At 34.0% G+C, this 27,411-nt stretch overlaps 3 protein-coding genes and 1 pseudogene across 8 annotated transcripts; 3 read left to right on the top strand and 1 right to left on the bottom strand.

The window, feature by feature from the left end:
- Window positions 1-1,275: 1,275 nt before the first annotated feature.
- On the top strand, window positions 1,276-5,187 carry LOC130946350 (disease resistance protein RPV1-like). 2 transcript variants are annotated; one of them, XM_057875062.1, is made up of 4 exons: window positions 1,276-2,348; window positions 2,451-3,576; window positions 3,661-3,933; window positions 4,348-5,187. In XM_057875062.1, the coding sequence occupies exons 1-4, from the start codon at window positions 1,501-1,503 to the stop codon at window positions 5,185-5,187; spliced, it is 3,087 nt and encodes a 1,028-aa protein (XP_057731045.1). In that variant the 5' UTR covers window positions 1,276-1,500. The 2 variants fall into 2 exon arrangements, with proteins under 2 accessions (XP_057731045.1, XP_057731047.1); XM_057875064.1 differs by having other exon boundaries at window positions 4,366-5,187.
- A 1,961-nt stretch (window positions 5,188-7,148) lies between these two features.
- On the bottom strand, window positions 7,149-12,179 carry LOC130946349 (disease resistance protein Roq1-like). The gene is made up of 5 exons (XM_057875061.1): window positions 11,233-12,179; window positions 10,559-11,137; window positions 9,220-10,300; window positions 8,793-9,074; window positions 7,149-7,589 (listed from the first exon to the last, which is right to left on the bottom strand). Exons 1-5 carry the CDS (start codon window positions 12,006-12,008, stop codon window positions 7,149-7,151), a joined length of 3,159 nt encoding a protein of 1,052 aa, XP_057731044.1. The 5' UTR covers window positions 12,009-12,179.
- A 343-nt stretch (window positions 12,180-12,522) lies between these two features.
- On the top strand, window positions 12,523-16,821 carry LOC130943978 (disease resistance protein Roq1-like). Of its 5 annotated transcripts, none has more exons than XM_057872088.1 (5): window positions 12,523-13,276; window positions 13,356-14,481; window positions 14,624-14,893; window positions 15,224-16,127; window positions 16,401-16,821. In XM_057872088.1, the coding sequence occupies exons 1-4, from the start codon at window positions 12,645-12,647 to the stop codon at window positions 16,037-16,039; spliced, it is 2,844 nt and encodes a 947-aa protein (XP_057728071.1). In that variant the 5' UTR covers window positions 12,523-12,644; the 3' UTR covers window positions 16,040-16,127; window positions 16,401-16,821. The 5 variants fall into 5 exon arrangements, with proteins under 5 accessions (XP_057728071.1, XP_057728072.1, XP_057728073.1 ...); XM_057872089.1 differs by having other exon boundaries at window positions 16,409-16,821; XM_057872090.1 differs by having other exon boundaries at window positions 16,430-16,821.
- A 1,947-nt stretch (window positions 16,822-18,768) lies between these two features.
- On the top strand, window positions 18,769-26,031 carry LOC130946485 (disease resistance protein Roq1-like; annotated as a pseudogene).
- Window positions 26,032-27,411: the final 1,380 nt, after the last annotated feature.

Here is a 27,411-nt window from a genome sequence, read left to right on the forward strand (position 1 = left end):
TACTTTAAGAACAATGACTTGAAGAAAGGTACTTGTCATTGCAGCATATATGAAATTGCGTAAAGAGTTTGTTCACTACTTTGTCCTCTTCCAGTTTCCGACATATGGCAACTCTAAATCATTATAATTGACGTCCCACTTATTCTGAACCCTATTTGTTAGTGAGACTTGATTAGGGCTGGAAGTGAGTCAAATCTGCTCATGAGTCAGCTCGAGCTCGACTCGTTAATAGCTCGATAAGCTGAATAGGTGAGCTGGTGAGCCGATAGGGGTGTAAGTTACCGAACCGAACTGAAATTTACCGCAAAACTGAGCCGAAATTTACAACAACCGAATAGATAAAAAAATTGATTTTTTTGGTTTTTTTCTGAATTAAACCGATCAGTTCGGTTCGGTTGGCTCGACAGAAACCAAACCGAACCGAAGAAGTGGCTTAGTAATGCATTGAAATGGAAATTTTAGACTTAACAAATGTGTTTGTTTTATGTTTAGTTGTTGGAATGAGTTGAAATTCTGTTGAATTTGAATGTAATGTAATGTAATATTATTTCAATTTATTGATTGTTTTGAATATCATTTTACTGAAATTAATTTTCTATTAGTTAGGATTTAAAAACCAAAAAAACTGACCGAATCAAACCGCTTTTAGTTCGATTCGGTTCGGTTCGGTTTGGTTGTTGCACAGACAACAAACCAATTGGTTGGTATTCTGTGAAAACTGAACCAAACCGAACTGATAACACCTCTATGAGCCGAGCTTAAGCTTGAAATTGAGCTAATAAATTAAATGAGCCGAGCTTGAGCTTGGATAAGCTTAGCTCATTAACTCGTGAGCAGACTCGATTATATATAATATTAAAAGTATAGATTAAATGCATATAAGATATGCATATTAATAATTTAATATATATATAATAGTAATATATAGTTTTACATATGATTAATATTTTCAATTATTTAAAATTTTATAGTCATTTTGTATATATAATTTTAATATAAGATATAAATAGAAAACTTATAATTGAAAGAGAGATAATATATAAAATTTATCTTTTTTAATATATATAAGTTATAATTTATTGATATAAAATTATAGATTATATCCTTATTATTTGAGTCAACTCGTGAATTTTAGTTGAATCAAAATTGAGCTCAGGAATAAAAAGTTCAATTGTTAATAAATTGAGCCGTGAATCAAGCTTAATTTTCGTGAGTCGAGTTTAAAATCTAACTCTACTCACTTCCACGAGCCCTATATACACGCAAAAGAACAACAAACCCACTCCAAACGAAAAATTAGCACCTCGTTGCTATTTACTCCTACTAGACCATTGACGTTGACCTGAAAAAGGGTGAACAAGAAAAGATCTCTGACCTTTTTAGCTCAGTGATTGTTCCTCCCCTAATTGAACCAAATGCTACTCATCTTCCATAAATTATAATCACAGTTTGCTAAAGCCTATTCACTAAGGTTGTGTGGTGTGCGGAGTTGTAGAGAAAATGAGCTCAAAATATTCAGGTGACAAAGCTTCGGATGTGGACAGCTGGTTCTGGTTAGTTGCCGGTCTGATAGCAGGCATGATTTTGAGTCCGTTAATATCAAGCTGCTTACCCACTTGGAAATCCTCACTCAAGAGCATGTTTGAGACTCTGCTGGATCAGCTGGGCCATCGAGAAAGACCTTCAAGCATGGTCAACGATTCAGCTTCCGCTCATTTTCTGGATTCAAACATCAGAGAAGGCTTCTGCCTGATCGAGGACGAAGATTCATCTTCATCTTCCTATCATTCTGTGGATTCAAACATCAGCGAAGTCAGTTCGCTATGCGAGGAAGATATTGCTCCCGTTCAGTTTCAGGATTCAAACAACAGCGAAGAATGCGTGGATTCCCATAAGCAGGTCTATAGATACGATGTGTTCCTAAGCTTCCGTGGTCCTGACGTCCGCAACAATTTCGTTGATCATCTTTTCGAACGACTCACTAAAAAAGGCATTTTCACATTCAAGGATAATGTAAGGCTCAAGAGAGGAAAACGCGTTAAACCCGAGCTAATGGATGCAATTAGAGATTCACGCCTTGCTATCGTTGTCTTCTCTAGCACATACCCGACCTCAACGTGGTGTCTCGATGAAATGTCCGCTATAGCTGATCTCCATCGACAAAAGAAACAAATTGTTGTCCCAGTTTTCTGCGGCATTACTTCTTCTGATGTTGGAAGACGAGGAGGCCCATACGATGTCCACTTCAATTCAGAGCAATACAGCAAAATTCCCAATAGGGTTGACCGATGGAAGTTTGATGCCAAATATTTAGCCAAAGTGAATGGTTTCCCTATAAACCCTGAGAGGTATGTATAAGAAACGTTCTTCTCTTATTTCCAAATATTTTAGTGTTTGCTTGTCGCTCTTGATCTGTTTGATGGGTGATCGTTTGGTAATTTTTCTTTCAGACCAGAGACTAAACAGCTGGAAGAGATTATTGCTTTTGTTACAAAGGAATTGAATCATAAATTCACAATAGACATCAGTGATCTGATTGGGATACAGCCCCGTGTGGCAGATCTAGAAAGACGACTCAAGTTGACATCAGAGGATGTTCCCTTTCAAATTCTCGAAATTTTGGGCATGAGCGGGATAGGAAAGACAGTTCTTGCTAAGATCTTGTTCGACAGAATCTCTTATCAATTTGATGCTTGCTGTTTTATTCAGGACGTCAACCACATTCATAAAATGCATGGCAGAGGGGCTACTACTAAGATTCAAAAACAGATTATTCATCAGCTTTTCCAGGAAGAAGATCTACAATTTCTAAGTTCTCCTGAAATAGTCAAGATGCTACAAAATAGGTTATGTAACCCAAATCTCCCCAAAAGGGCTCTTATAGTTCTTGACGATGTTGATGATCCAAACCAATGGCATAAATTGGGAATATTGCCTAACTTTCTTGGTGCAGGAAGCAGAGTTGTCATAACTACTAGATTTGAGCATATTCTTAATGTGAATACTACAGCATATGAAATTTACGAGGCTCCACTGTTGAATGATGATGATGCACTGAAACTCTTTCTAACAAAAGTCTCCAAGAGTGACTATCCTAGCACTACTGTCAGCGGTGTATCTCATAAGATAATAGAATATGCTCAACGCCTTCCTTCAGCAATTGAAAAACTGGCTTCCTCCTTCCATCCAATAGGTGAAGAGCTCTGGGAAAGAGAATTGGTGAAATGGAGAAAATATCCGAATGAAAGGTTTATGAAGTCTCTTCAGGAGACAAGTTATGACGAACTGAATAGAGATGAGAAGGTGATATTTCTAGATATAGCCTGTTTCTTTGGGGGGAAAAGGAAGAAATATGTGGAGCATATTTTGGGGACTAAAATGTCAGATCCCTACCTTGCGATTCAAGAGATTCGGAGGAAGTCACTCATAACAATTAGGAACCATGAAATTCATATGCATCAAATGTTACGAGAATTGGGAAAGAACATTGTTCGGGACAAATATCCAGAAGAGCCAAAATATTGGTCTAGATTGTGGGATGTTGAGGATTTCCAAAAAGTCTTGATGTCCGATATGGTAACAAGCTGAGTTATCCTCACCAAATTAATTCTATGATTTTTGTGTTTCCATTTTGTAACGTGTTTTTGGGATATTTTTCAGGAAGCAAACAAAGTTCAAACCATAGTTTTGGATGATGATGTCTCCAAACACGAGGACATGAAGATTGAAGGATTATCAAATATGAGGGATCTTAGACTGCTTATATTACATCATAAGAGCTCCTCAGAAAACCTCACTTTTCGTTTCAATGAGCTATACTATCTTTTATGGCATGGTTACTCGTCCACTTCTCTCTCACTATCCATATGGTATAATCTTGTTGAATTAAATCTAATTAATAGCAGAATCCAACAACTATGGGAAGGCAGCCAGGTAATATTTCTATCATCTAAAAAGGATGAGTTTACAAGTTTGTTTTACTATCAATAATACTAAAAAAGAAGAAGTTCACAATTCTTTTCATCTGTTACTTTACTTCGTGTTAAAAGAGTTTTTGTTTTACGATACTTTTGTTGACACTTGAAATTTAAAATAATTGTAAAAAGTTATTTGTTCATTTTTCTTTTCAGCAAATATTTACTATTAAGAACGGTGAACTCGCATGTCGTTGTCTTCATTTCAAATTGATAGTTAAAGACCGTTAGATGAAAATTTGGTCAAATATGTTAAGAATACCAACTTCAACTGGGTTTCCATCATTAAGAATACCTGTTAGATCTTTTTTCTGCTTTACATTTTCTAATTACTACTGTTTGCTTGTAGAGTTGTAGTCTAATATGCTTGTAGCCAATTCTTTCTTGGCAGGCAATTCCAAATCTAAAAAAGGTGGATTTGAGCAACTCGAAAAATCTTAAAGAGATGCCAAGTTTTGAAGGTTGCCGAGGACTTGTGAGACTAGATCTTTCAGGATGCACAAACCTAACGAAAGTGCATGAATCAATTGGGCTTCTTAAAGAACTTGATTGTTTGAGTTTGCAAGACTGTACCAGTCTAGCCCTTCTTGATTTTGGCACTAATTGTCAGTTACGTTCTCTGAGAACTCTACTTCTCTCTGGCTGCACCAAGCTCGAGCACACGCCAGATTTGTCTGGGCTTTCAAATCTTAGGTACCTGGATCTTGAGCGATGTACAAATTTGTCCACAGTTCATAGGTCTATTGGGGAGCACGCAACACTCAAGTACTTGAGTCTGAGAGGCTGCATAAATCTTGTTCATCCACCTGACATTGTCAATGGCAACTCATCCCTCCTAATTCTAGATTTGAGCGGTTGCATGAGGATAACCAACCTTCTCTGCCGCAGACGAAAATTTGCACCTTCCTCCTGCCTGGAATCTTTGATATTTCTGAGTTCTGACTTCCTTGAGCCAACAAGAACTCTTGATTTTGTTGCAAAGATGAGGTGTTTAGAAAGACCAAACCCGAAGAAACAGGGTTTCAGTTCTGTATTTGACAGGGACTGGCTTTGTTCTAAGCTGACATATTTAAACCTGGCATACTGTCATGAGCTTAGAAGATTTCCTGAGCTATCATTTCATGGCCTTCATGAGATGAAAGGAACTTTAGAACGGTATCCACAACTCTCCATCATAGGTCAGGATTATATATTTTCAGCTTCTACTGTATGAATGGTACTTGATGGAAGAGGTAAAACAGAATATGAAGGAGGCCAAGGCGGAGGAAAAGAACATTGGTCTGTGGACTCAAACCTCTCAGGTAATCATCCTTCTTCACCTACTTATAAAAGAGAATTCCTCGTGAAGCAAGGCAAAATTCAGAATCTTATTTCAGCAACAAAGAAACATTCTCATCCTATGTCATCTTTAATTTTAGTTAAATAATTTCTTTTTAAATAATATCAAAATTAAAAAGATGTAACATATTCACTAAAGAAAGGCAGATAATTCTTTCTTGTTACTAAATATTTTATAGACATTAAAGTGATGATATTTGTATATGTAAGTAAATCTAATAGACATCCAATTAAATTTATAAAGCTGTTATTGTATGAAAAAAGACACATACGTAAACGATTTGGAATTGTTGCATTTGAGTAAAGGATCTTCACAATCATTTTAATCAAGTAAATTGTCCTAATATATATATAAAGAATTAAGACATTTGTTAATGTATGTCGTATTTTACATAGAATTAGTGAATGAAATTTAAAAAAAAAATAATAAAATTTTTCATATGTATAATTCCTTTGCATGAATTTCTATAATATGAAAAAGAGTATTATAAACTTTTCTATATATCACGAAAGATTATAATTTCACCCCTTTATCATATTATTTTTATTATTATCTAAATTCTTCTTCAGTTTCATGTATTTCTCATCCACAAACTTTAGTTACCTTATTTTGTCTGTTAACTCTCGTACCTAACATTTCCCTCTTTTCCTTTTGCATTGGTTTTCACATCTCTTGGAAGCTCAAAGAGAGGTAAAGCACTCTTCACGCGATTTAGAACTTGAATGTGCGTAGTGTTTTGAGAGCGCTTTTCTAAACATTTGATGAACCTGTTGAGAAGCCAAAGTCAGTTATACTTTGAAATGGAGGGAATAAAAAATAATTATTGTTGGTGCGTGAAATATCTATAATATATTATTAGTTCCTAAGAGTTTGATTAGTAAAAAAGAAGTCTATTAATTTAATTTGGTAGCTGGCTAATTACTATTGGCTAGTTAGTGCTGTTGGTTTTAGTTTTGCTATAATCACTTGATTCAGTTGAAGCTATAAAATAGGAGTTTTAGTCATTATAAACGTGCGTGATCTTTTTTTCATCTAATAAGAATTCTGGTTCTCTAATTCTTGTTCTTTTCTCCTCTTGCATCATAATCTGTGACTTCGAACAGGTTTTATCAATTATCATTACGATTTTTGACTGACCTCTATAAAACTCCACAGTGGATTTGTTGTCAACAATTGCAAGTTACTCGTCAAGCTCTTCCTCTCCAAATTTCTGTGTGGATGTTGACATACGATTATTCAGCTATTACTCTGAAATATGATTGTGATATCTTAACACTTAACAGAGGAAATCTTTGATAGGATATGATAATTTCATCATGCAACTTTGAACCGTATATGAACAAATTTAATATATTCTACAATTTGAAACTACTCATGGTTCTGAAGTACTCTCGCTAAAGAACTTGACTGGGAAAGATAAAACACTAAACACCAAGCAAGGTAGAGCACTGAAGCATTTTAACTGTTTCTACAGATTCACTTCCATAAATGAGAGGTCAACTCAAATTGAAACACCGAGCTGGAAATTCACTCCATAAAAGGAAATGCAATGCAAAACCACAATGCAAGTGAAAGAACTGCGGTTTGCAAAGGTATAATAAACAGACAAAATATAATAAAGAAACTCTGATAAGATTGAGAGAAGAAAGGCAGAGAGAGAGAGTATGCACCTCAACTTTTCTTGCTAACCATGCAGTCAATTGCCTTGTCATGGTACAGTAGCAATCAAATTAAGACCAAATGAGAGCTTATGCAATCTTGTAAGCACACAATAACACATCAAGTTTTGATATGTTTGCCTGGCAAGCCTCAATGGTATCACTATCTTTTTCTCCTTATGGAGTTTGAATAATTGTGACATCACTTAACTCAAGATTTATGGTGGCTGGCACCTTTAAGAACTTAAGCTTTTTAAGATTCACAATAGAATGATGAATAGTAGATAAACTTGTACAATCTCCAAGATCAATGTGCTCAAGATTGGGTAGTCCTGTAAAATCTGGTATGTTCTTAAGATTTTTGCAATTATAGAGGTCAAGAACCCTCAAAGAACTTAATTTGCTTTCATGATCAAGATTGAGGGTGACCAACTTATAACAGTCACGGAAACTCAAGTAAGCAAGTTCTTTAAGATATCCGATAGATGGATGGACTTGCACTAGGTTTGTGCATCCCGTGAGATCTAGCCGCTTAAGACTTGAGCTCCCTTCAAAATTTGGCGTCTCTATGAGCTCTTCTGAGTAACTCAAATCCACCCTTTCCAAACGTGGGAAGTTCTGTGCAAAGAATCATTAGTTACCAACATGTCATTTTGTTATATTAAATCGCTTAACTTTGATACCAAGCAGAAAAAGATTATAATTATAAAATGAGAAATAGTACATGTCGGTGCAAAAGATATAAAAACACTTTCATTATATAATTGGAAACAATATTATGACAAAATAGTTTAATTCTGATACATTATCAATATTGTTTTATATTATCACTAAAGCATTAATGAACAATATCATTGTTGATTTGGTGTAGTATGACAACATGATCAAATGATGCCACAATGCTCTATATATTATGTATCTGATATCCAATTTAAAATCATTTATATTTTAATTCACTTTAACAATTTTATCCATAGTTTTCTTGGATAGTTCTCTACCCTTTGCTAATTGTAAACTTACTTTCCATTTGATCATCTCTCCTAATTGAAGCCTTTAGCCCTTCTCCAAATATATCTTTATCTTTATCTTTATCTTTATCTGGCCTAATATAGTGATATATTCTCTTATCCATCTCAACATCATCGTCTCTTGATATTGAGCTTATTTTCTTGTTACTTTTTTATTGTCTAATATTCAGTCTTATAAAATATTGCTTGCCTAATTATGCCGTAAAAATGATCTTCAAGTTTGAGTGGTAACATTTAACACAAATTATGAGAGTTAAAACTAACAAGTGAATCTTTTTTTTTTGGCCTTAATCTGAATGTTCTCAGTTTTGGGTTAGATTTTTTAGTAATTTTATTCAAGCCTTTTGTTTAAAAATATCCTATGATATGATGCGTATATAAAAATGAACAGATTTATGTCATCAACAATACAACCTATGTTGCCAACGAGTTATAATTCAAATGGCATAATCTCTCCATTCTCATCTAGAAATCTTTGATTCGAGTCTCACTCTTAAATTTGGACACAAAAAAAAAAAAAAATAATCAGTCACTATGTATTTTTTTACAAAATCAGTTACTATATATTTTATATATTTCAATGTATACTATGGACTAATAGTTGATTTTGGTGTTAATCTAATATAGTTATTCCAAATAACATCTTCTAAAATATTTTATTTTTGTTTATTTTATTTAAAATTTTTTCTACCTCTTTGAAAAAATAATTGAGATGATTATTCTTTTCACTGTTTTTATAATTAAAGGGGAAAAAAAAAAAGAAAAACACAAGATGAGGAAGATGTTAAACTACCTTGCAGCCATTCCATAGGTGTTCGATGCGGCTGTTAGGCAAATTCAATTCAACAAGACGGTTATACGGTTCAAATGAAGGCAAAGAAGAGAAAGAATATCCCTGCCACCAAAGATACCGTAATCTGTGGGGAAGAGAAGGTAGACTTCCCCCAAAGTCTTGATCATATAATATCAGCAGTACAAGATTTCTCATTTTTGACAATCCTTCAATGTTCAAATATTCATGTTGGGAGGCAGAGTTACCCTCATATAGAACTATGGATTTAACTTTGCTTCCCTTCTGAAAAACGAGCACAAACATATTACTAAATGGAAGAACTTTAATTAGAAGGACTTCTTTCGACAAAATCATAAAAATTATACATAAACACATAACAAATAAATGTAATTGTGCAAGTATTTCTCTTGCAGAGAGGAATCCTTACCGTTGTTGAGTTCAAGGCAACGATAAAATCCTCGCTAAGCCACAATCTACTACGCAATGCTGGATTTTTTGGATCTTCTTCACGGACAATTTTCTTTCCCAAATCTTGCAACAGACCGTGCATATGAATTTCCTCATTTTGGATAGTGATGAGTGATTTGTCCAACAAAGCTTGAATCCCAATTTCAGCAAAAAATCCACAAGAATTTAGAACTTGGATTACATAATCCCCTCTCTTCCCATGAAAGAAACAAGCAATGTGCAAAAAGATTTGTTTCTCTTCCTGGTCTAAACTCTCAAAACTTGTTTGAAGAGGCTCCATGATTTCAAAAAATGGCCCTCTTCTCAGTCTATTCAAGGTATGTTGCCAGAAGGTTACATCACGGTATTGCAAAAGAGAAGCCAGTACTTTGATTGCCAACGGAAGATCATGAGCATATTCTAGTACTCTAGGAATGAACTCAGAACAGCTCTGATCATTAACAATACCACCTCGACAAGCATTCAGGAACAGATCACGAGCTTCATCTTTATTCAATAGTGGAATGCGGTAAATTTCATCTACTCCATATGCATTCAAAATTTGCCTATTCCTAGTGGTTATGATAATCCTACTTCCCATCCCAAGCACTATAGGATTTATAGCCAATTCCTTCAAGTGCATTAGTTCATCAACATTGTCAAAGACTATAAGGATCCGTTTCCAAGATAACCTTTTCCTTGCCAATCCAGATATTTCGAAAGGACTGTAAACATCTGAAAGTTTTTCGTTTAATGTTCCATGGAGGATTTGTTTCTGAACAGCAGTAGCACCACCGATTCTGTAAACCTGGCTTACCTCCTTAATAAAACAAGCAGCCTCAAATTGCTCAGAGATTCTGTCATACAAAGCTAAAGCATGAGTTGTCTTTCCAGATCCAACCATTCCCCAAATTCCAAGAACTAATACACACTCATCCTCTAATTTCAAAAGCTTCTCTAGCATGTTTAAATTGGATTGTATTCCAACTTGATTATGGCTACTAAGCGTACTGCATAGTTCTACTATCTGAATGATCTTTCCAATCGCTTGAATCTCTGGTCTGAAAGAAAAGATTAAAAAATAAAAAATTTTCAAATAAAGTCACTAATCAATCACATATATATGAAATCAAGGGGAGAAAAAAGAAACCAAACATAGATACTTTTGAAGATGATTTGTAATAGATTAACTTATTATGGTAAGAATGCAGAGTTTGCCTGATTAAACGTGGAATGATTAGTGGTTTACACAAGATAAGTTATGACCTGGAGATACTCAACAGAGTACAGATTGTGTAAAATATGGTTTATATACGTACTCATCTCTTAGAACCACACCACTCAAATTGGCCATTCGCTTCAAAGCTGACCTCCACCGTTGAACCTTGAAAGGATCTTGTTTGAATTCCTTTGTGTACGAAGCGAAGGCTTTCTCGTAAGGGCCAGTTTGTCTTCGAACATCCATAGAATCCACATCAAAGAAAACTGGGATGATAGTTTGTTTTGGTTCCCGGTGACATTCAACTATGGTAGCTATTTCTTCCAAGGAGCTTGTTGAGTCAGCATAATCTCTTGTGAAGACAACAATAAGAATCTGCGAATCTTTGATTGCTTGGAGGACCTGTGACGGAATGGATTCTTTTCTTTGAATCTTGTCGTCACTCTTGAAGGTGGAAAATCCTTCCTTGGTGAGACAATGGTAAAGATTGTCAATAAGTGTGTAGCTAGTGTGGGTGCGTCTGAGACTGAGAAACACGTCATATTTGTTGACTTCCTGCAATGATGGTCTTCTTTGAGTGAATCCTGGAGTTTTATCAGTGGACCTTGTCCTTTGGAATTTATAAACCAGTATGTCCGACACCTCCTCAACGATTCTTTCAATCCATTCGGCTTTTGCCCTGAAAGAGGAGAGGAACAGCAATAATCTGTCATACCAAAGCAACATTACCTCGCAAAAGCCAAAGGGAAAGCAATGGTTAGTTTGTATACATACTGATGTGTTAAATGAAAACCACTTAATTTTGCCAAATACGTCATTGCTCCCTTCCATTTGTAGATCTTGTCAGGATAATCTTTAGCTCTCTTCCTTAGAGAATCAAAGGCAAACTTGCATGCCCCACTTTGATGTCGAACATCACGTGGATCCACATCAGAGAAAATTGGGACAAGTTCCTGCTTCTTATTTTTGTGACAATCAACTATAGCAACCAGTTCTTCCAAACACAAAATTGAGCTAGCAAAATGTCTTGAGAAGACAACGATAGAAATCCGTGAATCTTTAATTCCTTGGCGGAACCGTGCTGTGATTATATCTACTTTCTGTAAATCCACCTCGTCTCTATAGACCAAAATATCTTCTTTCAAGAGATGATACTTAAGATAATTAATAAAACTAATGCATTTTTTATCACCTGCGAAACTCAGATACACATCATATTTATAACCCCGCTTATAAAACGTACTCCTCTCACTGATAATTGACTTTGACTCCGGAGGAAGATGATAGCAAGCTGAATCTGCCTGCTGGATAAGAGAGCTGTCTTTGCTGATATTTGAACCCAGAGAATGAAGAGAAGCCGAAACTTCCTCGCCCGAATCTGAATCTTGGTAACCCAGCAGAGCCCGGAACTTGCTGCTGAGTAAGGCTTTCCAACTGAGTAACATGCCTGATATGAATGAACCAAAAAAAATACCTGATAGGAAAAGGCACACCACCGTCCATGACCAACTCGCATAAGCAAAAGCTGTTGCCGTCTCACCTGGGTCCATTTCTTACAAGACACTCTGCATCGCCTCAAATATCATATAAACCAATTCAATTGATGCTGTCAAACTGCACACAGATACGGGAGCTTAATTAGCACTAGAGTTCTATTACTACCGTATTTGAATACGTTTTCCGTCTATACAACTAGTGAATCTTTACCCGTTATTTTTTGTTTATAGTTTATAAATAGTTAATACACAATAGAAGCTCTGAGTAGTCACTAGTCAAGTTCGATTATTCATGTTCCTTAATCATTAAAATAAAAGATTTAGTAAATTTTTTATAAATTTCTTTTAAATATCAAAAATATAATACAGAAATTTTGGATTTTATAGATAATTATAAGACAATTTATATAATTCTTAAAACAAAAAATTATAGTATAATACAATGATAATAATATATATTGAGCAAAATTTTTGACTCTTAAAACAAAATATTTTATGATAATAAATTCTATAATATAATAAAAATAAAATATGGTCTCCCACTCCCAAGTCCCACCGACCAAGAGCACCAGCCGGCCCTGCAAGAGCATTGACGTTGACCTTGTAATTAATGACTTTTAGGCCGGTGATTGTTCCTCCCTTAACTGGAAGAAATGCCACTCATCTCCCATCTCAAAATATTCAGGTGACATGTCGTCGGATTTGGCCAGTTGGTTATGGTTACTTAGCGCTTTCATAGCAGGTGTGATTTTGAGTCCGATAATATCAGGCAGATTACCCATTTGGAAATCCTATCAAGCTGATCAGCAAGTTATAACTTGCAGCAGCGCCCTGAGCAACGACGAAGATTCATCTTCCTATCATTCGCAGGTCTATAGATACGATGTGTTCCTAAGCTTCCGTGGTCCTGACGTCCGCAACAATTTCGTTGCTCATCTTTTCGAACGTCTCGAAAGAAGAGGCATTTTCACATTCAAGGATAATGTAAGGCTCCAGAGAGGAAATGAAGTTTCTACAGAGCTAAGGGATGCAATTAGAGATTCACGCCTTGCTATTCTTGTCTTCTCTAGCAACTACCCCAAATCATGGTGGTGTCTCCAAGAAATGTCCACTATAGCTGATCTCCACCGAAAAAAGAAACAAATTGTTGTCCCAGTTTTCTATCACGTTCCTTCTTCGAATGTTAGAAGACAAGCGGGCCCGTACCTTGACCACTTCAATTTACAGCAATCCAGGTATCCCGAAGAAACAATTAACAAATGGAAGACTGATATGACGTATTTGTCCAACGTGTATGGCTTCGATATAGTAGACTCAAACGGGTACGTAAATAAAACTAGCTGAAAATTGTTATCTTTCGTTGTCTGTTTCATGGACCTGATTTCTTCTCTCCTCGTTCAGACAAGAGCCTAACCACCTGGAACGGATTATTGGTGACGTGGCAAAGAAATTGAATCATAGTTTCACATTAATTACCAGTGATCTAATTGGGATACAACCCCGAGTAGCAGAGCTCGAAAGACGACTCAAGTTAACATCAAAGGATGTTACTTTTCAAATTCTTGAAATTTGGGGCATGAGCGGTATAGGAAAGACAGTTCTTGCCAAGATCTTGTACGACAGAATCTCTTATCAATTTGATGCTTGCTGTTTTATCCAGGACGTAAACCATATTCATAAAAGTCATGCCAATGCCAGCCAGACTGCTATTACAATGGTTCAAAAACGAATTCTTCATCAAATGTTTCAGGAACAAGTACATTCTGACGATCCTGCCGAAATAGCCAAGATGCTACAAAACGGAATATGTAACCCAAATCTTCCAAAAAGGGTTCTTATAGTGCTTGATGATGTCGGTGATTCAAAGCAATGGGATGATTTGGGTATAGTTCCTAACTTACTTGGTGCGGGAAGCAGAGTTGTCATAACTACTAGATTTGAGCATATTCTTAATGTGAATGCACCGTATGAAATTCACGAGGTTCAACTATTGAATGATGATGAAGCTCTTGAACTTTTTCAAAGAACAGCCTTCAAAATTGATTGTCATAGTCCCGCTATCAGTGATGTATCTGGTAAGATAATAGAATATGCTCAGTATCTTCCTTCAGCAATTGTAAAACTGGGTAACTACTTCAATCAAAATGCTGAAGAGCTTTGGGAAAGATGCTTCCAGAGATGGAGAGAATATCCGGAAGAAAACTATATGAATTCTCTGCAGGAAAAAAATTACCAATTTCTGAATGAAGATGAGAAGATGATCTTTCTAGATATAGCCTGTTTCCTTGCGGGAAAAAGGAAGAAGTATGTGGAGCACATTCTAGCGAGTAGAATATCAGATCCTTACCTCGCAATTCAAGGGATCCGGAAGAAATCACTCATAAAAATTAGGAACAGCGAAATTCATATGCATCAAATATTACAAGATTTGGGCAAGAAAATTGTTCGGGGCAATAATAAAGATGAGCCAAAATGCTGGTCTAGATTGTGGAATGCGGAGGATTTCCAAGAAGTCTTGATAGATACGGTAACAAGTCATCGCGAAATTCATTTTTCCACAATGTTATTTTTATCAACCATGCTAAGTGTATTAAATACATGTGGTTGATTTTCAATGTACACGTAACATTTTTGTATTTTTATGATAAAAAAAATTATGATATTTTCAGGAAGGAAACAAAGTTCAGGCCATAGTTTTGGATGAAGATGTCTCCAAATGCAAGAAAATTGGCGGATTGTCATATCTGAGGGATCTTAGACTGTTGATATTACGTCATCATAAGAGCTCCTCAGAAAACCTCACTTTTCGTTTCAATAAGTTATGCTATCTTTCATGGCATGGTTTCTCTTACACTTCTTTGTCACTATACATATGGTCTAATCTTGCTGAATTGAATTTACCTAGTAGCAGCATCCAACGACTATGGGATGGCAGCCAGGTAATATAACGTATTATTATTATTATTATTTTGTTTAATTACTCTGCTTCTGCATTTCCAAACTTTAGAAAGCAAACCATGGTGTTGGCCCGTGCTGAAGGGCCTTGAGTTTGTTAAGCATACGGTCTTTTGATTTGAGAATTAAGTAAACTTACCCGGGTGTTTGACTCTACTTTGGGAGATTATTAACAAAATGAAAATTTTAACTGCTTCATTTTGCATGGCCACCTTCACTGTTGAATGTTAAAATATCTTTTTGCTTGTTTCAAAAGTTTCATAATTTTACTGAATTTCCAGCTAGAATTCACAACTAAATCTGATTGTTTGTAGTCCATTCTTTCTTCACAGGCAATTCCAACTCTAAAAAGGATAAATCTGAGGAACTCGAGAAATCTTATAATCACTCCTAATTTTGCATGCTGCCGAGGACTTGTGCGGCTGGATCTTACAAGATGCACAAACCTAACTGAAGTCCATGACTCAATTGGACTTCTGAGAAAACTTGATTACTTGAGTTTGCGAGAATGTAGCAGTCTAGCCTTTCTTGATTTCGGCACTAATTGCCAGTTAAGTTCTCTAAGAACTCTACTGCTCTCTGGCTGCACCAACCTTAAGCAAACACCAGATTTCACAGTGCTTTCAAATCTTAGGTTCCTTGATCTTGAGCGATGTACAAGTTTGTCCAAAGTACACGAGTCTATTGCTGCTCTTGCGAGGCTTAAGTACTTGAGCCTGAGAGGCTGCAAAAATCTTGTTCATGCACCTTACATTCTCAATGGCAGCTCGTCCCTCCTAATTCTTGATTTGAGCGGTTGCATGATGATAACCAACCTTCCCGGCCGCAAAAGAAAATTTTTGCATTCCTCTTGTTTAGAATCTTTGATATTTCTGAGTCCTGACTTCCTTGAGCCAAGAACTCCAAATTTTTTTGGAGAGTTGATGTTTTTCGAAGGGCTAAATCCCGAGAAACAGAATTTTAATTCTGTCTTAGATATGAAGTGGCTTTGTTCTAAGCTAACATATTTAAACTTGGCACACTGTCATGAGCTTACAAGATTTCCCGAGGTTTCATCTCGTGGTCTTCATCAACGGCATCAGCAACTCTCAATGATTCAAGATTATCTATTTTCAGTTTCTACTGTGTGAATGGCACTTGATGGAAGAGGTAAAACAGAATATAAAGGAGGCCAAGGCGGAAGAAAATAACGGCTGTCTATGGACTCACACGTCTCAGGTAATTATCCTTCTTTAACTTGCTCTCTCTCCAATAAGAGAATTCCTCGTGAAGCAAGCATTCAGAATCTTATTTCAGCAACAAAGATACATTCCCATCCTATGTCATCTTTAACTTTAGTTAAATAATTTCTTTTTAAATAATATTAAAATAAAAAAGATTTAATACATTCACAAACAAAAGGGAAATAATTCTTTGTTATAACTAAATCTTTCATATATATTAAAGTAGCATTACTATTTGTATATCTAAGTCTAATAGACATCCAATTAGATTCATAGGGATCTCTTATTGGATAAAAGGTGAAGGGAAAGCTGTTTGGGAACACAGGTTTGAGCGGAACAAAATCATGGCCAAGAAGGAGTGGTTCAAAGAGATGGAGATGTCCCAATGAAGATCTAGTACACTTTTATGGAGACAATGGCTGCAACTACTGGTACATGTATGGGATGAAGGAAGAATTATTAGAAGCCTCAAGTTGAGCTACTGAAGATGATTTATGTAATTCGGGGGATAATAATTATTTTGTTCTTATGACAGGGGCTTTGATTATGAAGGCATAATCCATAATGCCCTTGGTGGTTCTTCTGATTTGTTTTTGTTTGATTGTAAAGGAATGTTCATAACTATATCTTTGAACTGTCTGAATAATCCAATTCAGTTTAGATTTGAAAAAAAATTAAAATAGCTTAAAATAGACACTACAAATTCGCTATAATTTCATTTAAGTGATGGTGGCAAAATAGATTCTAGAGTACAAAAAAAGAACAAACAAGAAGACTTTCCTTCAAGCGAAAAACAGCGATAATTAAGAACGCTTGATACACAGTGACAGACATGTTCCAAGAAGGCAAGAATCAAGTGGCTTTATACCAATTCTTCTGTCGTTCAAAATTCACGGTTTTCATGAGATCTCATAGTACTGACTACTGAGAATGCAGTTCTCAGCAGCGCAAGGAGGCCACATGCATTTCTCATAATACTGATATTTATCTTTTTAATCTTGGCCATGAGGAAGAACAGGAAGGCATGAATGATGAGGGAAGTGAATGATTGCCTCTATGAGTGACTTATCTCGGAAGTAACTAATTTCTCATTATAAAGTGACAATTCAATTCTTCAAAATGTGTTTGATGGACATCAGTGGCTAAGAAAAGGGGGTTGAATCTTGACCTCTTTTTATTTTGCTTTTAAACTGAGATTTTATTGAGATACTATGAGTAAAAAATAGGAGATACTTTAGTTTTGTCTTTTGACGAGGTAGAAGCCAAAACAAAATTACAAGTAAGTTACAGTGAAGTAATGTTGGATATGATGTACATGAGATTATTTTGTTTTGTCTGCTATAGTGCAGAACCAGAAACGGACAAGAGGAAGAGAAATGACACACAAAATATCCTTCCTTTACCAAGGAATATTTTTCTTAGAATATCCTTCCTTTCTTAGAAAATTCAATTCAAACTAAAGGGATTTCATTGGATAAAAGGTGAAGGAGAAGGTGTTTGGGAACAGAGGAGAGAGGACAAAAGTCATGGCCAAGAAGGAGTGGTTTAGAGAGATAGATATGTCCCAAGAATCGAAGAACTGGTACACTTTATGGAACAAGTGGCTGAAGTTACTGGATGGAACAGGTATAGAACGAAGGAAGAATTATTTGCTATTATTATGAACTGACACTAAAATAGGAAAATTTGAAGAAAGAAATGAGAAGTGGAAGTGTGGAACATCTATGAGAAATGAATATAGAAGGAAAGAAATTATCAACTTGAGCTAATGAAGATTATTTGAGTTTTATGTAATTCGGGTGTACATAAAAATTGGATTAATTATTTTGTTCTATGATAGGTGCTTTGATTTGGATGGCATAGTGCCTCTGGAGTCTGGTAGGTTCTTTGAGTTGTATTTGTTTCGTCCAATGTGACATTGTATGTGAGTATAGCCAAATCATAGACTAGTGAAAAAAAAAAATCCAATTCAAATTAAAGATTAAAAAATATCCACACGAATAGAAATTACAAATTTGCTATAATTTTATTCAAGTGATGGTGCCAAAATAGATTCTAGAGCACTGAAAAAGAAAAAAACAAAGGAGTATTCATTAATGTGAATAGAACTACAAATAAGATTATTTGGTCCAACGGTTAATAATAGAAATGAAATTTGCCAACAAAATGAATTCAAGTCAACTTTTGATATCCTAAATTTAACTTTTGAGAGTTAAACTTAAATGAAATAAAATTAATAATAGAAATACAACAAAAAGTAATAATACTCATTTATCTATAACAGAGAGAAAAAAAACAATGACAATATTTTTTCCCCTATAAAATTCTGTTCGTACACTGTCTTGTTTTGTTTTGATCGATTTGCATATTCGATTTTTTCAAGGAGTGATCATTAAGAACGCTTAATACATGCATGCGTTCCAATTTTCAATCCAAGAAGGCAAGAGCTGGCCAAGGTGTTGTCCACATTTCAATGTTCAGGCGACATGCACAAAGTCAACCCATTTGACTTGCTCTGTCCACGTCTCCACGAAACTCGAAAAGTAACCTCTGCCTTTTTCCATTCATTTTTCTCCTTTTCATTGCGTTGGTTTTCACATCCCTTGCTCTAAACTAAAGAGCTATTATATCTCCATTAATGGCTGCTTCATTGCCAAGTGAACCTCACATCACCTCTCATCCGATGGAAAGAATCAGCACCACACCACCTCAGCGAATTTGCAAATACGACGTGTTCATCAGTTTCAGAGGTGCCGACACCCGCAACACCTTCGTTGATCATCTCTACAATCACCTCATCCGAAAAGGCATCTTCACCTTCAAGGATGACAAGACGCTGGAGCAAGGTCAACCCATTTCATCTCAGCTGATGCAGGCAATTAGGGATTCACGGGTTTCCATTGTTGTCTTCTCAAAGGAGTACCCCACCTCCACTTGGTGTTTAGACGAAATGGCTGCTATTGTTGACTACCAGAGAGAGTTCAATCAACCTATCTTGCCAATTTTCTATGATGTGGATCCTTCTCATGTGCGCAAACAGAACGGTGTGTACCACGATGCTTTTATTTCCCATTCACAGACACAACAGCTAAATAAGGTCCGTCGCTGGAAGAGTGCTATGACGACTTTGGCAAATTCTGTTGGTTGGGATGTTAGAAATAAGTACGTATACTATCACACAAACCATTCTTATTAATTTTCTTTTCCATCGTTGTTCATGTACTTATCAATCGATCAAGTTTGGATAGGCTAGAAATCTAATTTGCCAATAAAAGTTCCACTAAATTTAAATTAGTTCCGTTATGTTCTTACTTCTCATCAGTATTATATTTTTGTTTCTCTTTCAGGCCAGAGTTCAAAGAGGTTGAAAATATTGTTCAGAAAATAGTGAAAACATTGAATCATAAATTCTCTGGGTTTGCTGATGACTTGATTGGGATGCAACCTCGTGTGGAAGAATTGGAAAAGCTTCTCAAGTTAAGATCAGAGGATGATGGCTTTCGAGTTTTAGGATTATGGGGGATGGGCGGTATAGGAAAGACAACTCATGCTACTGCCTTATTTGATAGAATCTCTTATCAATTTGATGCTTCTTGTTTTGTGGAGAATGTGAGCAAACTTTACAAGGATGGTGGTGCTATGGCCATACAAAAACAAATTCTTCGCCAAGCTTTGGAGGTAAAAAGATTAGATACTAAAAGTCCTTCTGAGATATCTGGGATTATAATAAATAGGGTACACAGTATAAAGGTCCTTGTTGTGTTGGACAATGTTGATCACCTAAAGCAATTAGAAGAGTTGGCCATCAATCCTAAATTACTTTGTGAAGGGAGTAGAATAATAATAACCACCAGGGATGAGCATATTTTAAAAGCGTATGGAGCGGATGAAGTTCACAATGTTCCCCTATTGAGTGATAAAGAAGCTCATGAACTGTTTAGTAGAAAAGCCTTCAAGAGAGAGGGTCCAAGCAACAATTGTGAGGAGCTGATTCCTGAAGTACTTAAATACACTCAAAGACATCCACTGACAATTTCAGTGGTGGGTTCTTTCTTGTGTTCCCGCAATGCTACCCAATGGAAAGATGCTTTGGTTAGATTAAGGAATAATCTAGAAGACGAAATTGTAAATGTGCTTCGGATAAGTTATGAGGGGTTAAAATTTGAGGAGAAAGAAATATTTCTACACATTGCTTGTTTTTTCAGAGGGGAGAGGGAGGATTATGTAAAGCGAATACTAGATTCTCTTGGATTATATCCTCATATTGGAATTTCAGTTATTGCGGAAAAATCACTCATAACCATTAGAAACCAAGAAATTCGTATGCACGAAATGCTGCAAGAGTTGGGAAAGAAAATTGTTCGGGAGAAATATCCTCAAGAACCTGGATCATGGAGTAGGATATGGAGTTACAAGGATTTCCATCATGTCTTGATGTCAGAAACGGTAATGCGTCACCCTTAGTTTCATGAGAAAATTTTAATTTTTCACGTTTCTAAGTGATTGAACATATATATGCCGATGATCCGGTTTTCTTTTTTTCTGTTTAATTACTTTGAAACTTTTTATGTTTTTGTTAAATTTTCAATTAAATTATTGCAGTTTTGCAATTAGACTTTTATAACATAAATTTATTTTTAATTAAGTTCTTACTTGTTATTTGAAAAAAAGAAAATATAGGTAAATAACTCTTAAATCAATCAAATTTAAACAACAGTAGTTAATAATTATTAATTTTATATTTTTTTATAAATAAAATTTAAGTAATCACTAATTAATGACAATTAATTATTATGGAGTGTAGTTCGATAATACTTGTTAATTTGTTTTTAGTTAGATCTTGTTGGTTATCTAACGAAATTTTTTTTTTTTTTGTGACATCTAACGAAATTGTTTAAAAAATTAATAAATATTCTTAGAATATTAATTTTTTTAATCTAAAATAAAATATTCTAAAGATATTTATTATCAGAACACAATTGTAAAGAGGAACCAAATTAAATTTTTTTTATTAAATATAGAAATGCCATTTCAAATTTTAAATTACAGAGATACTTGTGTGCAAATTTGTCAAAACTACAAAATTAAACATTTTTAAAGTACTTCCATTCTTGTTTACTAAAAATTCATGTTTGTCAGGGAACAAATGAGATTAAAGCCATAGTTGTTGATATAAAAGAGGATATCAGCGATTGCAATGAGATGGTTGAAGGGTTGTCCAAAATGAAGGATCTCAAGCTGCTCATTGTACATCAAAAGAACTACCATTCAGAAAGTAGACTCAAATGTCTTTCTAGTTGTCTGAAGTATCTTTCATGGCATGGTTACCCTTTTCCTTCTTTGCCATCAGTGTTTCACCCTTCAGAATGTCTCGTTGAAATGAATTTGTCTGGTAGCAGTATCAAAAGCCTATGGGAAGGCCGCAAGGTATTAGACTATTAGTTACTACAATGATTTTGTTGTCTTTTTCTTTCTCTTTTTTCCTGCATAAGACACAATTGCAGAAGTAAAGTATTATTAATTAACGAAAGAAAATAGTCACCAAAAAATTAACGAAAGAAAATAATAATCAAACGTAGATTCAAATTTTATTTTTTGAATTTTAAAAATTCAATTTTATATGTAAGTCCCTAAACATATACAATGCAAATTATTTACATTAGGCAATTACTTAATTTAATAGGATTTAGGAAATAAATATATTGTTATTTTCTAATTGATAATGTCACTTCTATATTATGAGTTTGTTTGAATACTATTAAATTGTTAGAAAAATAATTTTTTAATAAAAAAGATCTTTTTTATTTTATGTTTGACAATATTTTAATAATAAAAGTAAAAATACTAAAAAATTAAAAATATATATTTTTAAAAGTTATAATTTATATTTATTTTTAAAATAATTTTTACTTAAAAATATTTTTAACATAATAAATAAATAAATAATACTTTTATATTATTATACTTAAATAAATTTATCAAATAAAAAAATACTTTTACATGAGATATCTAAACATAAAATTACTTTTACTCTTTTAAATTTTTTTTTTAAAAAGAACCATTTGAACAATTAAAAAAGACCTTTTTATGAAAAAGTCACCCAAACAAACTCATATGATATTCTCATAATAAACTTTTTTTTATTACCCTAAAAAATAAAATAATAAATATAAAGAATAATTAAAGAATTCTAAAAAATTGATAATATCACTCTCCTAATATTTAACCTTATAGAAAAATTATCAAGTATTCTAGAAATATTAATGTTTTAATAATTTTAATCGTTAAATAATTATATATATTTTATAATAAAATTAATGGTTAAAATTATGAAATAATAATATTTCTAAAATATCTAATAACCTCTAAAACTTATAACAAAATTTACTTATAAGTCATGAGGTGGCATGATTATAAAATGCTAACCAAACAAAATGGAATAGGCTTTTTATAGGTGGGATTTAATTGCCAAAAGGATTCATCTTTCCTTAATCAAGATTTAAACTTTTGAATTTTATTTTAGACGGGAAGAAATTTTAAATTTTGGCCCAGTTATTGCTCCTTTACAAGTCAATGACAAATTAAATACCATATTTAATGGTTAATACCTTGGTTGTGAGGAAAAAAACTTATGGTTCTATTTTCTTACGTTAAGGTAGAATTGATAAAAGTATTATTTTTTGAAGGTAGTTTATTAAAGTTAAATTTTAAAAGATAATTTTTTAAAAATTGTAATTTATTATATGTTTAATAAATTAAATTAAAAATATTTTTAATAAGTATAAATAATAACAATTAAATTTAGTAAAATAATTATTAAAATTAAAAAACATAATAGATATAAATATTAAAATAAATTTAAATATTTATTAATATATAAGATTATACTATATTTTTTAATTTTAATAAGAAAATTAATTTTAAAAAATATTTTTTAAGTGTCTTTAAAAGTACTCAATTTTTAAAAAAATTATGAATATAAGTACATAATATGTTTTATTTACTAAATATAAAACGAAGTATTTGTTATAGATTAAAAAACCCGTGTCCGTGTGTGATCTATTTTTCAGTTTAAAACTAATCCTTTCTTTTAAAATTGTAGTAAATCGTTATATTTGGAACGTAAGAATATTTTTTATTCAAATCAGGTTTATGAACAATGTCAAAAACATTTTTTAACGTTTTGTTTTTCAAAAATATCTTTTGAATACTAAAAATCCACAGTTGTTTATATTTATATATGTTTTTCACATGTTTAGTTGAATAATAAACTACAAAATAATTAAATTTTTTACAGCAGAATAATTAAACTTTAGTACTAGAGTAAATAATCAGTGTAAAACTACAACATTTTTATTTGGCATCTAATAATAGTTGTGTTGACTCTATAGATATCTATAAACAATTTCTACCGTTGTTTGGGCTTTCACTAGCCCCAAATTAAAACGTTAGTCGTTTTACGTTAGTTTATTGTGATAAAAAGAATACGAGATTATTACTGAATTTGCTTATTCAATGTTAAAAATGAGTTTATGCACCACTATAGTATTTTGAATTCAATTATAATAACCACTATAGTATAATTGGAATTTGAAAAATTAAATTAATAAGAGTCATGAATATAAGAGACAAATATGGAAATTTATTATTAATATTTTTAGAAGTTCAAATTTCATTCTCCTAAATGAGTAAATGTAATTAAATTTCTTTATCCTATATGGGTAAATGTAACCAAATTTTATTTTCAAAATATAATTTAATTTGTAAAAAATATTTCCTTTACATTATAAGCAATTTTTTCTAACCACCCACTAAAGTTTTATTTAAACTAATGTGATTATGGCAAGAAAATAGTATAGTATTTTAAGCCTTATTATATATTGATGGTCGAAATTTTTTCTTTCTCCCTTAGAAGAATCGAAAATTTCGGCAGAAAACTGACTTGCTGATGAAGATTTTAAAGCTTTGATTTAACAAACTGACTCGCTGATTGTTGTTTTATTTCACAGACATTTTTTCGCCTAACAATATTAGATTTGAGCAACTCGAAAAAGCTTATGGAAACTCCAAATTTTGAATGGTGCACAAGTCTTAAGCGACTAGATCTTTCAGGATGCACAATCCTACAACATGTTCACCCTTCAATTGGCCTTCTTGCACGACTTGTCTACTTGAATTTGCGAAATTGTAATAGTTTGGTTACCCTCTACTTTGGCGGTGATGAATGCAAGTTAAGTTCTCTCATAGTTCTACATCTTTCAGGCTGTACAAAATTGGAAACTACGCCAGATTTTTCAGGGCTCTTAAATCTAGAATATCTTGATCTTGAACAATGTACAAGTTTGGCTAAGCTGCATGAATCTCTTTGGGCCCTTGGAAAACTTAGATCTTTGAATTTGAGAAGTTGTCTAGGGCTGAAGGAGGGACCCAACGATATCAGTTGGATGACATCTCTTCAAACTATAGATTTTCAGGGGTGCTCAAGCCTTTTGAAACTTCAGCTTATTTTGAACAAATATGAAAGATCCAAACTTCACCAAACTCTTGGCAAGTCCATCATTTCTCCACGGATTTCGAAAGCTTTGACATTTCTAGATCTTGGCTTTTGCAATCTAGGGAAAGTTTCTGATACTATCGGGGAATTAAAGGGGTTAGAAAGACTGAATTTACAGGGTAACAAATTCAATAGTTTACCCAGTACCATTGAGAGTCTTTCCAGCCTAGCATATTTGAACTTGGAGCATTGCTTTAATCTTTCTTCATTGCCTACACTCCCATTTGTCAATAACTCATCAGGAGGACGATATTTTAAAACAATATCTGGATCAAGGAATCACGGTTCAGGACTATATATGCTTTACTGTCCCATAGTTGATATACAGCGTTGTCTAAATTGGGCATTTGTCTGGCTAACAAGATTAATTAAGGTGCGAAATTATGTGCTATGCTAAGTATATCACTACTTCCAAACAATCTCTATCTCACTGATATATCTGTGTGTGTTTCCTCTGCTACCAGCAACCTTGTCATTTCAGGTGTGGCTTTGACATTGTTATTCCTGGGAGTAGTATTCCATCGTGGTTCAATCGTTTATTTGTGGGTGGATCAACAATAAGGATAGTGGACTCTAATAATATGGATGACAATTGGATAGGCTTTACCTTTTGTGTAGCATTTTGTGTAACCGATCCTTCAGCGATTACTGGTTCTTCTCATAACCGGTTGTCCACGTCATTGCCGAGTCCATTTTATCATTCTTTTGAAAGTGAATAGGCAGAAGAAACCTTCTGTATGCGATGCCGTTTAGACTTCAAAGGTGGGTCCCAACCTCCTAAGATCCAAAACTTAGAACATGTCTGGATTATCTATATTTCTCGGCCACACTGCCATTTTGTGGAAACAGGAGCCAATATCACATTTAAAGCCTGCCGAGGTATTAAGATGGGGAAATGGGGATTGCGCATGATATTCAAGCAAGATATAGAAATAATTGAAAGACAATCACAATGTCATTCGTCTGAAAACCAACTTCAAGATCAATGGTTGGTTATTGAGGAAGTGCCTAAAAGCAACAACAGTAGCATTGGGCCTAAAATCCAGCTTCCTTACAATTGGTATGTAACTAATGAGGAGGAAAAGGAGAATCTGGAAGCCAAACGCAAAGAAATTAATCTCGCTAATATTGGCCTTTAAGTGAGGCCAACTTCCTTGAGGTAATTATCCTTCTTTTACTCATTTTTCATATGTTTGTTATTTTTTATTCTTTAATAGAAAGAGGATTCTTCAACAATCACTTATTCTTTTGCTTTGCCACTCTCCAAACACATATGAAGGTTGAAGAAGCAAAACAAGGCGGTAAAAATGGAAACTCTGTTGTTTTATTGTAAATTTGATGAGTCGTTCTTCGTATTACTGTTAGGTTTGTGGCTAACCCTAGCTAGTCCAATCATAAAAAAAATTGTATGAGAAGTTGAGAACTCTGAAAACTTGAGTGTTCTTCTTATTGTATATTTTGATTGTGAAAATTACCGATTTGTTATTAACTTATATCCCAATGCAACCATGACTCTCGTCATATTCATCTTGCTATATATATTGATGGTTGGATCAAATACTGAGCAAAATTAACCTCTTTTTGGTTCGACCTTATGTACTCTGTTTTCGTTATTTCATAGCTACTAGAAGTAGCCACATTTTGAGAGAAAGTGTACCTGCAAAAGTATTTTCTTTGTTGCTATTTTTGTATTACATATTTGCAACAAAAAATGCTAAAGAACAATCAGAATTTTTTATTGTGTTATTAATTAACAATTCATGTTTAAAAATATGTGATAAAATATGCTATTAGATTATTAGATAAAAAAATTTAGACTAAAAAGAATTAAGTTAATGGTTAAATGATAGTCAAAAATAATAAAAATAATATTACACATTTAAGTTTTTTTATTAATTAAGTCCAATTAAATTGGTTTAACATAATAAAAAATAATTATAACTAGTATTATTTTAAGTCTTATTATTTAACTTGATTAGACTTTATTCATAAAAAAATTTAGATATGTAGTATTATTCAAATAATAAATTTTGATAATCCTAATTGTTACGGTAGGTAACCGGAGATTAGTCCAATGGATGGCGTTCGGCGGCCCTAAGTGTATGAGGGAGGAGGACTCCGGGTAGGTCCGCAACTCAGGGGGGCTCCGTCCGACTTGTGCTCGCGTGAGAATGGGGGGTGGTACCTGCAAAGACACTCCGATGCCTAAGTTAGCAAGAGTGTAAGCAGGTCTTAGAGAGTATTGGACTTAGAGATACCTGAGGGGTGTCAGTGTATTTATAGAGGTGAGCCAATAACCACCGTTGGTGTAGTGCCGTATCTTTAGGGTGGTAACCGTCCCCATTATCTTGGGGAGGTTAAGATATGGCTTCATGAGGCGGTTAGAGAGATTTTAGGGGCGGTTACTCATTTGAATGAGTATTTATCTGCCAGCTAATCTCACATCCGACCTCTTTATACCAAGTCGTGGTTGACACCGACTTCTTATGTGAAAGTTAGTATTTTGTAAGGCTTATCCTATTGGATTAGGCCTTTTGGTTGGACCTGGGCCCTTATCATTGGGTCAGGGTATGAACAGTGCCCCTACTTGAGCCCAAATTTTCTTTAAAGTTTGGGTTCAAGTATTCAACTCGGGTGCGTAGTCGACTTGTTTGAGAAAATACGGATCTTGGAAACCGACGTGATTTTCGCGACCTTTGATTTCTGACAGTTACGTCAATTCAAG

This window comes from Arachis stenosperma, chromosome 8 (genome assembly GCF_014773155.1).
Source record: "Arachis stenosperma cultivar V10309 chromosome 8, arast.V10309.gnm1.PFL2, whole genome shotgun sequence".
NCBI lineage: Eukaryota > Viridiplantae > Streptophyta > Magnoliopsida > Fabales > Fabaceae > Arachis > Arachis stenosperma.

Bases quoted from the DNA above. Each gene is read 5' to 3' on its own strand.
- LOC130946349 (XM_057875061.1), bottom strand. From the start codon at position 12,008: ATGGACCCAGGTGAGACGGCAACAGCTTTTGCTTATGCGAGTTGGTCA. The intron at 11,138-11,232 runs GTATGTATACAA...CTCCTCTTTCAG, and splicing joins GGTTTTCATTTAACACATCA to GGCAAAAGCCGAATGGATTG. The intron at 9,075-9,219 runs GTAAGGATTCCT...CTCGTTTTTCAG, and splicing joins TTGCCTTGAACTCAACAACG to AAGGGAAGCAAAGTTAAATC.
- LOC130943978 (XM_057872088.1), top strand. From the start codon at position 12,645: ATGTCGTCGGATTTGGCCAGTTGGTTATGGTTACTTAGCGCTTTCATA. The intron at 13,277-13,355 runs GTACGTAAATAA...CTCCTCGTTCAG, and splicing joins GATATAGTAGACTCAAACGG to ACAAGAGCCTAACCACCTGG. The intron at 14,894-15,223 runs GTAATATAACGT...GATTGTTTGTAG, and splicing joins GACTATGGGATGGCAGCCAG to TCCATTCTTTCTTCACAGGC.
- LOC130946350 (XM_057875062.1), top strand. From the start codon at position 1,501: ATGAGCTCAAAATATTCAGGTGACAAAGCTTCGGATGTGGACAGCTGG. The intron at 2,349-2,450 runs GTATGTATAAGA...TTTTTCTTTCAG, and splicing joins TTCCCTATAAACCCTGAGAG to ACCAGAGACTAAACAGCTGG. The intron at 3,577-3,660 runs GTAACAAGCTGA...GATATTTTTCAG, and splicing joins AAGTCTTGATGTCCGATATG to GAAGCAAACAAAGTTCAAAC.